General features: G+C 39.6%; 1 protein-coding gene across 1 annotated transcript in view; it reads left to right on the top strand.

Moving 5' to 3' along the window:
* Positions 1–8,008, top strand: part of NCAPG2 (non-SMC condensin II complex subunit G2) — a gene marked incomplete at its 3' end in the record, with an annotated part of 44,065 nt that extends 36,057 nt beyond the window's left edge. The window contains exons 25-27 of the mRNA XM_080610732.1: positions 3,523–3,620; positions 4,030–4,132; positions 7,957–8,008. Coding sequence (XP_080466858.1) covers positions 3,523–3,620; positions 4,030–4,132; positions 7,957–8,008 — 253 coding nt within the window. The remainder of the gene's footprint in view (positions 1–3,522; positions 3,621–4,029; positions 4,133–7,956) is intronic.
* Positions 8,009–12,288: the final 4,280 nt, after the last annotated feature.

Below are 12,288 nucleotides of genomic sequence, written 5' to 3' on the forward strand. Positions count from 1 at the left end.
CTCGTGGCCCTCCTCTGGACTTGTTCCAACAGTTCCACGTCCTTTTTATTTTGAGGACACCAGAACTGCACACAATACTCCAAGTGAGGTCTCACGAGAGCAGAGTAGAGGGGCAGGATCACCTCCTTCGACCTGCTGGTCACACTCCTTTTGATGCAGCCCAGGATACGGTTGGCTTTCTGGGCTGCGAGCGCACACTGAAGCCGGCTCATGTTCATTTTCTCATCAACCAACACCCCCAAGTCCTTCTCTGCAGGGCTGCTCTGAATCTCTTCTCTGCCCAACCTGTAGCTGTGCCTGGGATTGCTCTGACCCAGGTGTAGGACCTTGCACTTGGCATGGTTAAACTTCATAAGGTTGGCATCAGCCCACCTCACAAGCGTGTCGAGGTCCCTCTGGATGGCATCCCTTCCCTCCAGGGTATCAACCGAACCACACAGCTTGGTGTCATCAGCAAACTTGCTGAGGGTGCCCTCAACTCCACTGGCCATGTCATGGACAAAGACGTTGAACAAGACTGGTCCCAGCACGGATCCCTGAGGGACACCACTCGTTACTGGTCTCCAGCTGGACATCGAGCCATTGACCACAACTCTTTTTGTGCGGCCATCCAGCCAGTTCTTTATCTACTGAATGGTCCACTCATCAAATTGATGTCTCTCCAATTTAGAGACAAGGATGTCGTGTGGGACAGTGTCAAACATTTTGCACAAGTCCAGGGAGATGACGTCAACTGCTCTGCCCCTGTCCATCAGTTTCGTAGCCCCATCATAGAAGGCCACCAAATTGGTCAGGCAGGATTTGCCCTTAGTGAAGCCACGCTGGCTGTCACCAAGCACCCTCTTGTTTTTCATGTGCCTTAGCATGCCTTCCAGGAGAATCTGCTCCAAGATTTTGCCAGGCACAGAGGTGAGACTGACTGGTCTGTAATTCCCTGGGTCATCCATTTTCCCCCCTGCAGTGGGCCTAGGGTCCTCATTCTCACAGTCCCTGCATTCGCCTTCCAAGACTTGGGTGGTGCGGTCAGAGCCTTTGCCAGTGAAGACTGAGGCAAGGAAGTCATTAAGAACCTCAGCCTTCTCCAGATCCTAGGTAGCCAGTTCTCCCGATATCTTCTGGAGGGGACCTACGTTGTCCCTAGTCTGTCTTTAATTCGCAATGTACCTTTAGAATCCCTTCCTGTTATCTTTCACATCCCTAGCCAAGTTCAATTCTAACTGGGCCTTAGCTTTCCTAACCAGGTCCCTAGCTTCCTGGACAACATCCCTGTATTCTTCCCAGGCTGCCTGTCCTTGCTTCCACCTTTTATAAGCCTCTTTTTTCCTTTGAATTTTCCCGAGCAGCTCCTTATCCATCCAAGGAGGTCTCCTGGCTCCCCTGCTGCACTTCCTTCTAGTTGGGATGCCTTTGACATTACAGAATCTGATGTGAGCTCCTGTTCAGTGAACACACAGTCATCTTGTACCGGGTTTTGCAGTGTCTGTTATGTTTTCAGTTACTAATTAGTCAATCTCTACACTGAATTTCAATCCCCATACCAGTGACAATACTGAGTGACTTGGCAATATCTGGCCAGTTGTGTGAGTATCCCTTCCTTTAATAGGGAGCTGTCTGTATAAGAACCAATTGCTTGTCTATCTCTTTTACTTATATGTATTTGTAAATGGCTTACTGTTCTATTTTTGTGGGCAGGCTTATGTAACCCTTGTTGAGAGGGAAGTAGGAAAAGGCAGCTGCAGTGAGTCTTATTACACGTTAATAAATTTCTTATGTTCCTTCATGGAAAAAAAGTGTGCTTACTGACCTAAACAGTGACACCAATAAAGTCAATAGCCTGATTGGAATAATATTAGTTAGCTACTTAAAGGCAATATGAAATGGAATCAGTACTTTGTCAGATTAGTTCACAGTGATATAATAAATTCAATGCAATTCATAAGCAACTTGATAACACTTATTTCAGAACCTGAAGAGGTTTCATCTTTCTCAGCTCCTTGAAGCAATACTTGAGCTTCTAAAAAGTTTATTTACTGAATCACTAGTGGAGGTTGGTTTCTTTCTTAACTGCATATTTCATGTTGGTACCTTAGCACAATAAAAGCCTGAAGAACAATTAAAGTCAGAACTGGGTATTTATGATATTCAGTTTTGATATCAGGTGATGATAATATTACCAAAGGTATTTTGAAATGTTTTGGGGAAAGTTAATTGTAGCATCTACTGCTCTCAGTTTCCTCTTTGGTTCTTCACAGAGCATTGACTTTCGTGCTCTGAGGAATTACAAATCTTGTCCATCTGCTTTATTCTTCGTTTTCTTTTATTTTTCTCTGTTTTGAGAATTGCTTTAGAATTTTTGCGAATTGCTTCTGAGTTAATTTTTTTTGCTTTACCATAAACACTATAATGACCAATTAGTGGTTTCATTCTGTGGCATTGCCTTAATCCACATTGCAGTGTTTAGCTGAGTTGCTAGGCCTCCTCCTTGACTCCCTTGGTTCATTTTTCTTAACTTGATATATGTCCCAAACCACTGCCAAAGTCTGCTAGAAGTCAGTCTCTTAAGATACATATTGAGCTGTATTTATCTCAGACTTTACAATGAACAGTTGTTTTGGTTCTATTAGTCCGTCCATATTTTCAGTATCTTTCGAATTCTCCTGAGCAGCTCATTATCCATCCAAGGAGGTCTCCTGGCTCTTCTGCTGCACTTCCTTCTAGTTGGGATGCAACACTCCTGAGCTTGTAGCAGGTGATCCTTGAATAACAACCAACAGTCTTGGGCCCTCCTGCCCTCTAGGGCTGTGTCCCATGGAACTTTACTAAGCAGGTTCCTAAAGAGGCCAAAGTCTGCTCTCTTGAAGTCCAGGGCAGTGAGCTTGCTGCACGCTCTTCTCACTGTCCTGAGGATCTCAAACTCGACCATCTCGTGGTCACTGCATCCAAGGCTGCCCTGGAGTGTCACATTTCCAACCAGCCCTTCCCTGTTGGTGAGCACGAGGTCAAGCATGGCACCTCTCCTTGTCGGCTCCTCTATTACTTGCAGAAGGAAGTTGTCTTCCACACAATCGAGGAACCTCCTGGATTGCTTGTGCCGTACCGTACTGTCCCTCCAACAGATATCAGGGTGGTTGAAGTCCCCCATGAGAACAAGGGCCTGTGAGCGTGAGGCTGTTTCTATCTGTCTGTGGAGCGCTTCATTCACAGTGTCCTCTTGATCAGGCGGTCTGTAACAGATCCCCACAGTAATGTCCCCCATTGCTGTTCTCCCTAAGTCATCTATTTTAATTTTTGAATTCCTTATAATTTTTATTATCTTCCCAAGCAATTTACCATTCTGCTAACTCAGATATTTTCAGTTCCAGAAGCAGAATGTAATCTTCAGTTATTCTGCAGGCAAAAGCAGTAGTTATTGGGCATCTTTGAAGCTGTGGTGGCAGGGTAGCATAATCACAGACTTGATCTGTCCCATTGTGTTTTGAAAGAAACTATTTTTAGTATATTTTTGCTTTATTTTTTAATTAGGTCATTTTTAAATGAATTAATGGAATGCCTTCTCTCTGAAGAAATTGAAGGGATTTTTAGTCTAACAGCTACTGTCTGCATTGTGATCATAATTAAAGGTCAGTCAGACCATTTTTGTCCATAGTTTTTCTTTCTTTTTTTTCTATGTGCTTCATAACATAAGGTCTTGTACAATTTAAGAGACGTTTCCCTTTATGCTGTTAAGTTGCCATTTTTCTACAGGATTTAAGGTTATATATAACTTGTAAATTATATCATTAAGCTTTGGACTTTCAATCTTTATGCAGTGAGTTTAGAAATACAACTGTCTGCTAACTTGTAACATTCATCTCTATGATTTGTTGAAATACACAGCAATTGATCCAGGACACTGAAAATCTTAATTTAAAATCTAATCTTTTATTAAACATTCTTTTATATTAAAAAATACACTGAAAATATGCAGAAGGTTTTTTATGCAAATCACTATTTTTGTCCAGATTCTCAGCATAATCTTATTTCAAATAGGTAAGCACAAAACGTCACTTCTAAAGGATATTGCACCTGCCATTCGAAGGAAACTGGTAACACACAAGGATGCTGCCACAGAAGAATACAGCTGCCCTGAAAGGTAAATGTACTGTGGGAAATTAACACTAACCTCTCCTATGCCTCCTCTGCAGTAATTTTCTTTGGTTTGTACTTGTGTAATAGAGAGCATTATCAATGATAGCAAGGTTTAAAATAGCAGATAAAAAAATTGTGAGCTATTCAGCCCAGCACAGTATTAAATATCTTGCCCATACATCTGCTGTAATTGCAGTCTCTACATGTTCAGTTTGCTTTGTTGCATTCATTTATTATGTGTTACGACTTGATCCTGTGCATTGCAGGATTTGTATCTGAAATTCAGTTCTGTTGGCAGCAGGTGTAACAAGCCAAGTGATCTATTTATTGTTTCTTATTACTAGAAGATTTTTCTGTAGTAATGCCAATACATTTTGGTATTAGGCATGTGAATCCATACCTATGCAGATGGTAAAAATTTAACTGAATGTAACAATGACCTCGAGACCTTTCCACGGGTGATCTTATTCTGCTCTTTATTGGAGATTCTTCAAATTGATGATCCTTACCCTTCACTGCCATTTCCTGTATCGTATAAGTAAACAGAAAACAGGAATTTTGCTGTCAAGACTCTGAGTGGTTTCTGCAGTTGACATTGTGCTCCTGTAATATAAAATTAATAAAGAACCAAAAATTATCTTGCTAAAAAAAAAAGTAAAGTTCATTACATAATTGGACTTCTAAGTCAGAGTGACTCTGCTGCCTGGATACATTGTGTTAATTAGTTGCTTGGCTGTGAAAAAATTTCTTTTGGTTGGGACCTAGCTTAGAAACAAAACTAAACAAACCCCACTTTTTTTTTTCTCTATGAAATTATTTAATGTTGGGCTGCCAAGAGTTCTACTAGAATATTTTAAAAATAATAATGATATGGAAAGGAAAGGTGAGCAGCAGAATATTGTGATTCAGTTTGCATTTCTTTTAAGACAGTAGTAAAGGCTGAGAAATTAAAGCAAATTTTAACATGATTAAATAAATAGGCACATTAAAATGAATAATTGCTGCCTCTTGAGTGCACTACTGGCTATAAATTTCAGTAAGAACACAGATAATTGCTTTATGAAGCTATATGATCATTTCTGCTCAGTGAACAGGGACAAATCAACCTGGAATTTGGGGCAGATGAAGAACATATGATGCTACACAGGGTTTTAATTTTGTGATGTATGAATAGCTACTTTTGTATAACACAAAACCAAGAGATTGTTGCAGATAAAATTAAAGCATTAGGAATGTGAACATAATGATGGGAAGTATTTTTATCAAGAATCAGAATTGGAATGTGGTAACAAAATTCAGAAGCTTTCACACAGCTTTTCAGAATTTGGGAGGATTCATAGTTGTACAGGTATGTTGGGGATTTTTTCCTTGCCAGAAGGGTAAAATAATTCATGCTAACAAAAGGTTAGGAGGAAGCTCTTCAGTGATTAGGTTTTGCTTGACTGATTTAAAGTGTGTTTGCTCTTTCTCGGATAGACATAACGTTGGACCAGGGCAGGCCTCCTCTGATGTGCCATTTGTACTAGTGTGCTAATGTATAAATAAAATGGAATGAGGTACATCCTGAAATGTGCCCTGTTGTTTGTAAACTATTTTATCATTGCACTCTACTTACTAAACACCAGCATTTTAGTTGTAGAATGCTATAGACTTGATCTCTGATCATTGCTTTGAGCACAATCTTATAACACACAATGCTGCACTGATGTGTGCTAAAATATATTACTGGGGTTTTTTTAACTCAATAGTATTATTACTTTTTGCTTCTGGATGCACTATCTTATAACTGTTTGAGGAATTATTTTTTTTTAATACCCAGGTATACCAGGAAATAGTGACATTCTTTAATTTCCCAAGAGACTTGGCATTCTGTGCCAGCATCTTAAATTTAGACTTAGAAGTAATCTATTGCATATTAACAAAGAGAAAAAAAAGTAAAAAAGTACTTTAAAAAAAAGTAAAAATGCTGTCTGGTATAGTAATTAAAGTGCTGCCATTAAGCAAAGAATTGTTGTGCTAAATCGGAAGCAAAACTTTTCATTGTAATTTAGTCTTCCCTCTTCAGCCAAGTTAGCAGCTTAAGATGTCCCAGTGCGTCTATTATTTTTAAAATGCTGTTCAGTGCACTTAAAATTTCTGGACAACATATTTTATATTGAAAGAATTTCCTCAAGAGTAAAGGCACACAAATTAGTTTAGTTTATAAAATGCAAATATTTATGCCCAACAAAAAAATGCAAGTAAAGCTGTCAGTGCAGTGATTTGGAGGCTAGAGAAAAAGTTCACTGCCCTATAAAACCAAACGTGCTATAGAGTAATACCTTTTACTTAATATTTTGGTTTTCCTTTAATTAGCATATTGATGTCTGGGTATTAGAACTGAAATTTAGCAAATTATATTTATTTACTATTATCATTTAGCTAGCATCCCAAACTCTGTATTGCACTGTTATTGCATCTATAAATAATTATTCTTAAATTGGTTTGTAATATAGCTTTGTTTGATGTGTCTGCCACCTATCTAAAAGTTCACTGGAAAGGTACCTGGTAAAACTGACTTAAATTTATCTGTCTGGGGAAGCGCACAGCAACTCTGAATGACAGCTTGTTGTCCCATGTGTGGCAGGTACATGGTCTCGCATTACAGATCCATTGTTTCATTAGCCTTAAATTGTAACAAAATAAAATTTGTACCAAATAGCACTGTCTAAACTCACAGTACTTAATTATACTAATTTTATAGTACATTATGATGCTAGCTAATTTTGACAGCTGAGTTCCGTGGTTAAAGGATGTAGCACTAGAGGGAGAAGTATGTGACACAGCCACAGCGGTCTGAATTCAGGGAGCCCTGACATCCAATGTACTGCCATGAAAGTGCAGAGGTGCCTCTTGTATTTCAGAGTGTGGTATCTCGTGACAAATGCCCTAACTCATCATGATTAGTGACTGACTAATCTTGCTTATTTGGGACATCAGTCCAGGACTATAATAATAAAATATAGAGGGGAAAAAAAATGGTTGAGAAATACAGGGAAATCTTTTACAAAAGGAACATGAAGGATAAAGTTTATAGTGGTTAACAGTGAAATAATGATTTGACAGAAGACCAAAGTGCCTGGTTTTGTCTTTTGAGGATATTTTAGAGCAGCGTTAGAGGTTGCACGAGAACGCAACTGCAAAGGCTGGGTGACGGTGTCAGGGAATGCAAGAAGATAAGGGCCTGCCATATGCCAGTTTCAGAGCTGGCCTTTGTGGATGTTTGGGGATTAATGGGAAACAAAAGAAAATCAGAGAGGGACTAAGGTGGGTATATACACAGCTGACAGAGGCACTTGCTCGTAAAAATAAGATAGATTGTTCAAGCTTGGTAAAAAAATTGTCACAGGTGGAGAGAAAAATTATGAAGGCTGAAGAATGAGGGAGAAAGGAAGAAAGTAAAGAAATGAAAAGGAGCCTTAGTATGAATTATTGGTAAAGGATTTGACTGTGTTTGAAAAAAAGAGTACAAGCTGTGAAGAAAAGGAGTGGGTTCTTTAAATAGACGATGAAATATTAGAAAGTGTGTTTGAATTGGCACAGTAATTTAAACTGGCTTGCTGTAGGTTGTGCTGTAGCAAGAGAGGATCAGCAGAAAAATGAAAAAGTTCAAAGAAAAATGCCCACCTATTTCAAAAGTAATTTGTAAAGGCATATGTAATACTTAAACTAATATGGAAGAACTGGTCAAAGAAATTGTGCTGTAGCTGTACTCTGAGAAATCAGATAGTAGGGGACTGATTTAGCATTAAGCATATCTAACCCTGTTATGTGTTTATGTCATTTCAGAATCCTGTGTGAATCATCTCTGAAAGTTTTGGATGAATTTCTGAATCCTTGACCATGCGGAAACCTTTGTCATGAAAATCAGAGGATAGAATATGCATTGTTTTAAAAAAAAAAAAAAATAATTATCTTGTAAACTCATTACTAGTTAAAGTTTGTTTTCTGGTATTCTGTACATTCAAACCAGGAAACGTGTAAAATTGTCTATAGAAATCATGTAATAGTAAAGATTTTTCTAACAGCTGTAAAGACTTTATTTTATATAAAAATGCCTTATGGGGGGCAGGAGAGGAGGGCATGTAAAACCAATATCTTTGTTTTTATAAAACAAATAATAATTGCACCTTACAAAATTTGTATATTTTGAGTTCGAGGCAGCAGGTGACCTCAGTCCCTGAAAAGACTACAGAGCATATTCCTAGAGATTATGGAAATGGATTTCATTTTGTGACATGTGAAGGACAAAGTGGTGATTGAGAACAGCCATCATGACTTCACCAGGGGCCAACTCTGCCTAACCAACTCAACTTCCCCTCCCTTGTGTGGAAGAAGCGAAAGCAGAGAATGTCAGTTTTCCTGTCCTTAGCCATGACTTTCACAGGTTTATCTAGTATCCTTACAGCCAAGTGGGCTGGTGGGTGGGAAACTGTCTGAACCATCAGACTTGATGAATAATGATGCTACAACATGAGGTTGTAAGCTGGTTACTAGTGCCATTCCTCAGTGCAGATACTGTTGCCCATATTATTTAACAGTTTTATTAACAGTTTGGGGCATCGGATAAAATGCAATCTCAGCCTGTTGACAGAGGACACCAACTTGGGAGTAATGGTTGACTCACTGAGGGTAGGGCTGTCCCATTCCATGAGATCCTGACAAGCTGGATTTAAGGATCAACAAATCTCATCATGTTCAACAAAGACACATACGCTTCTTTCCTCAGTGGATTAATGCTGTACACCAGCCTAGCCAAGTGCAGAGGAGAGATTTTACTGCTGTTTTTACCTGCCTGGATGAGGATTAAGACAAGACTTTTCTCAGAGGTACACATGAAGAGAGTATGAGGCAACAGAAACACCTTGCAGCAAGAGAAATTCTTGCTGGATGTGAGGAAAAAAATAATCATTGTGGGACTAAATTGAAACTGGCAATGGAAGAACAGGTTGCTCAGAGAAGCTGTGGAGCACCCATCCTTGCAGACATGCATATCTCGGCTAACTAATGCCCTTACCATTGTGGTATAATTTTAAAGTTAGCCCTGCTTGAGCTGGGGATTGGGTCAGATATTCTCCTGAGCTTCCTTCCAACTGGAATATTCATGTGATTCAGTGACAAGTATACTGGAGGGGAAATGCCCTAGCTATTAAATGTTTACTTGATTAATGCAGAAGCTAAGTTGCTTTGTATTTAGCTGTTTTTATAAATTAATACTAATGATGCAGATAATGCAGACATGCAAGCCACTTATTTAATTTCCTCAATGCTACCAGCTGCTCTCCTAAAACTAGTAATAGAATGCTGATGGCAGAATGTTATTCTGCCTTAACTGAGATATCTGCAAATTAGATGTCTTAAACTCATGGTATGGTTTAATCCCTGCTGGCAGCTAAGCACCACACACCCAGTTGCTTATGCCCCCCACCCCTGGTGGGATGAGGGAAGAATTGGAAAGGTAGAGTGAGGAAAAAAACTCGTGGGTTGAGATAAAAACCAGTTTTATTGCTTTTCAATTATTGTATTTTTTTTTTTTTAAATGTAGGGAAGGGGAGAACAAGCATAAGCAAATGAAAACAGTTGCTCACCACTGATTGATGCCTAGACAGTTACTGAGCGGCAGCAGCAGCTCCTCACTAACTTTCCCTCCAGATTTATGTCATATGGTGTGGGATATCCCTTGGGTCACATGGGGTCAGCTGTCCCAGCTGTGTCTCCTCCCAGCTGCTTGTGCAGCCCTAGCCTGCTCACTGGTGGTGTGGGGTGAGAAGCAGAGGCCTTGACTCTGTGAAAGCACTGATGAAATGCACTTGATGAAACACAAATGAAAACATCCCTGAGTTATCACCAGTGTTTCCAGCACAAATACAGAACATAGCCTCACTAGCTACTTTGAAGAAAATCAACCCTACCCCAGCCAAAACTAGCACAGCTCATAATGCTGTTTTTATGAATTCCAGATTTACCTTACCCACAACAACAGCCTGACCAAAGAGAATACTGCTGCCACAGCAGGTATCTGTGGGTCTGCCAAGTGTTTATCTGTCAGTGTCTTCATAAAAACCGTATTAGTTGGCCTTAATTCTTCTACATCTGTTAACAGGCAGGTGTTCCAGTAATGACCTTTTAAATCTTCTGATTATACAAATTACTCAATGAATATGTAAATCACAGTTTTGGTTTGTTGGGGTTTTTTTTGCTACTCAGTCTTTCAGTATTTGCTCATATTATTAAATTAGAAGAGAATCCAAATTTACTGCCTTCTTTTTCCTCACTATATCATACTGCTTTTTCAGTTTTCACTTTTCATGGAAGACTTGTTACAGATGTAATATCCCAGAGCCTGAAAGAAAGAATGGTAATGCCAACATCAGAAACGGGCAGAGTTCTTGAAGAACTCAGAAGTGATATTGCTAGGAAGGGTAAGAAAATTTAAAGACAAACCTTTGTCCTCCTACTACCTGCTGCTCAAGTGGTCCTCCAAAGTGTGGAAATCATGTTGTGTTAGTTGTGCAACTGGTGTAGAGATTTCAGCTCAGTTTCTAGTCCATTTCTACTATAACTGCTCTGACAGATGAAAAAATGTTGGCTTTCTTCCACACAAATAATGGTGTTCCTAGGACCCCTGTCAGTGCTTTGGCCTTGGGTTTTTGTGGCAAATTTCACAGAAGTGTCAGAGTTCCAGGGTTTACCTGCTGTTTTCCTTGCAAACTATGTTCTGCCAAAATGCTGAATCCTTTTATTTTTCTCTTGTGTTAAAGATGTAAATTAGTAGTATGTTTCTTAGCTAATTTGTCTTTTGGAAACCTGTAAAATAGATCTGTTTAATCTTATTAATCAGAAGTGCTGCTGAAGTTCTGTTGGGGGAGAGGGGTTGGTCTTTGGGTTTTGTTATGGAATAACCTTGGTGTCCAGCCAGATACACTACCCTAACCTCATATCTGAGAATTGCCTATTTAGACAGACCCTTTGAGATCTTTACACCTTTTCCAAGAAATTGAATTTGACTTTGATTAATAAAAATGCTCAAAATATGAACAAGATAATCCCATTCTAAGATACTACTTTGAGCAATTTGCACTGGCAGCTGCCTGTGAACATATAACTGTCTGAAGAACAAACTTTCTAGTCATAGCTGTACCTGTAAGTGGCATGCCTATCAGGCTCCCTTTCAAGCAAATATATTCACTTACAAGTATTACTGAAGAAAGCACTAGCTTTGAACTATTTGCGATAATCTGTGTTTGAACTTTATTTGTAGAGACTTGGTCCCTTTTTTTGATGACAATGGTCATTTGCTGTCATCTGGCTGGAAACAAAGTCCAGCAGTCTTCCATCTAGCACAGCTTCAAATGATGAGCTAAAGAATAACCAGGGGAAGCTCCCAAGCTCCTTCCTTAGCAAATAAATATTTTAAGGTATGGGTCCAAGAACACAAACTTTCAGACTTGCCAAGGAAAAGAAAAAATCCTTGCACCTGCTGTTTACTGCCATAATAGCTGCAACACACTTTGCATTTTAACTTGCATGTGCTGCTGCTGTTGAGTGCTTTGAGGTCTTCTGACTGCAGAAGGAAATCAGAGAGACTAATTTTAATGAAATCTCTCACCTCACTTGATAAATGCTTAGTGAAGAATACTTGTGATAATGACTGCAGTGTGAAATCATGAGGCACACCAGCTACGTTGCAGTATTACTTGCTGATCTGCTTCTGGGTCTTGTGAGCCAAGCTCATTGCAGAATGTCCTGCTGTGCTGGGTGCTGTACCTGCAGTGGCAGCTGCCCATGCCAGACAGAAGAGCACGGCTTGGTCCATGGATCTTGATGATTAGCTGGTCAAGGGCAGCCTTCAGGAACAGCCACAGGACTTTCTCATGCAGACAGCAGTTCTTCAGTTTCACTAAGCCATTCCAAATAGGCACAAATCTTGCCTAATCTACTTCAGATAAGACTTCGTAGTCCTTGCTCTGTGCAGCTGTAGTGTTGCTTGCCTGAGCATGACTCTAGGCACAGCCCTAGGCATCAAAAAAGCTGTAATTTTAGCTTTAATTATTGAGGTTTTTTCACTGGGTTAGGTTGGTTGGCACAGACTTGTCCTTAGTCTTCTCTAGTAAGAGTGTG

Source organism: Psittacula echo (genome assembly GCF_963264785.1).
Source record: "Psittacula echo genome assembly, chromosome: 2".
Classification (NCBI taxonomy): domain Eukaryota; kingdom Metazoa; phylum Chordata; class Aves; order Psittaciformes; family Psittacidae; genus Psittacula; species Psittacula echo.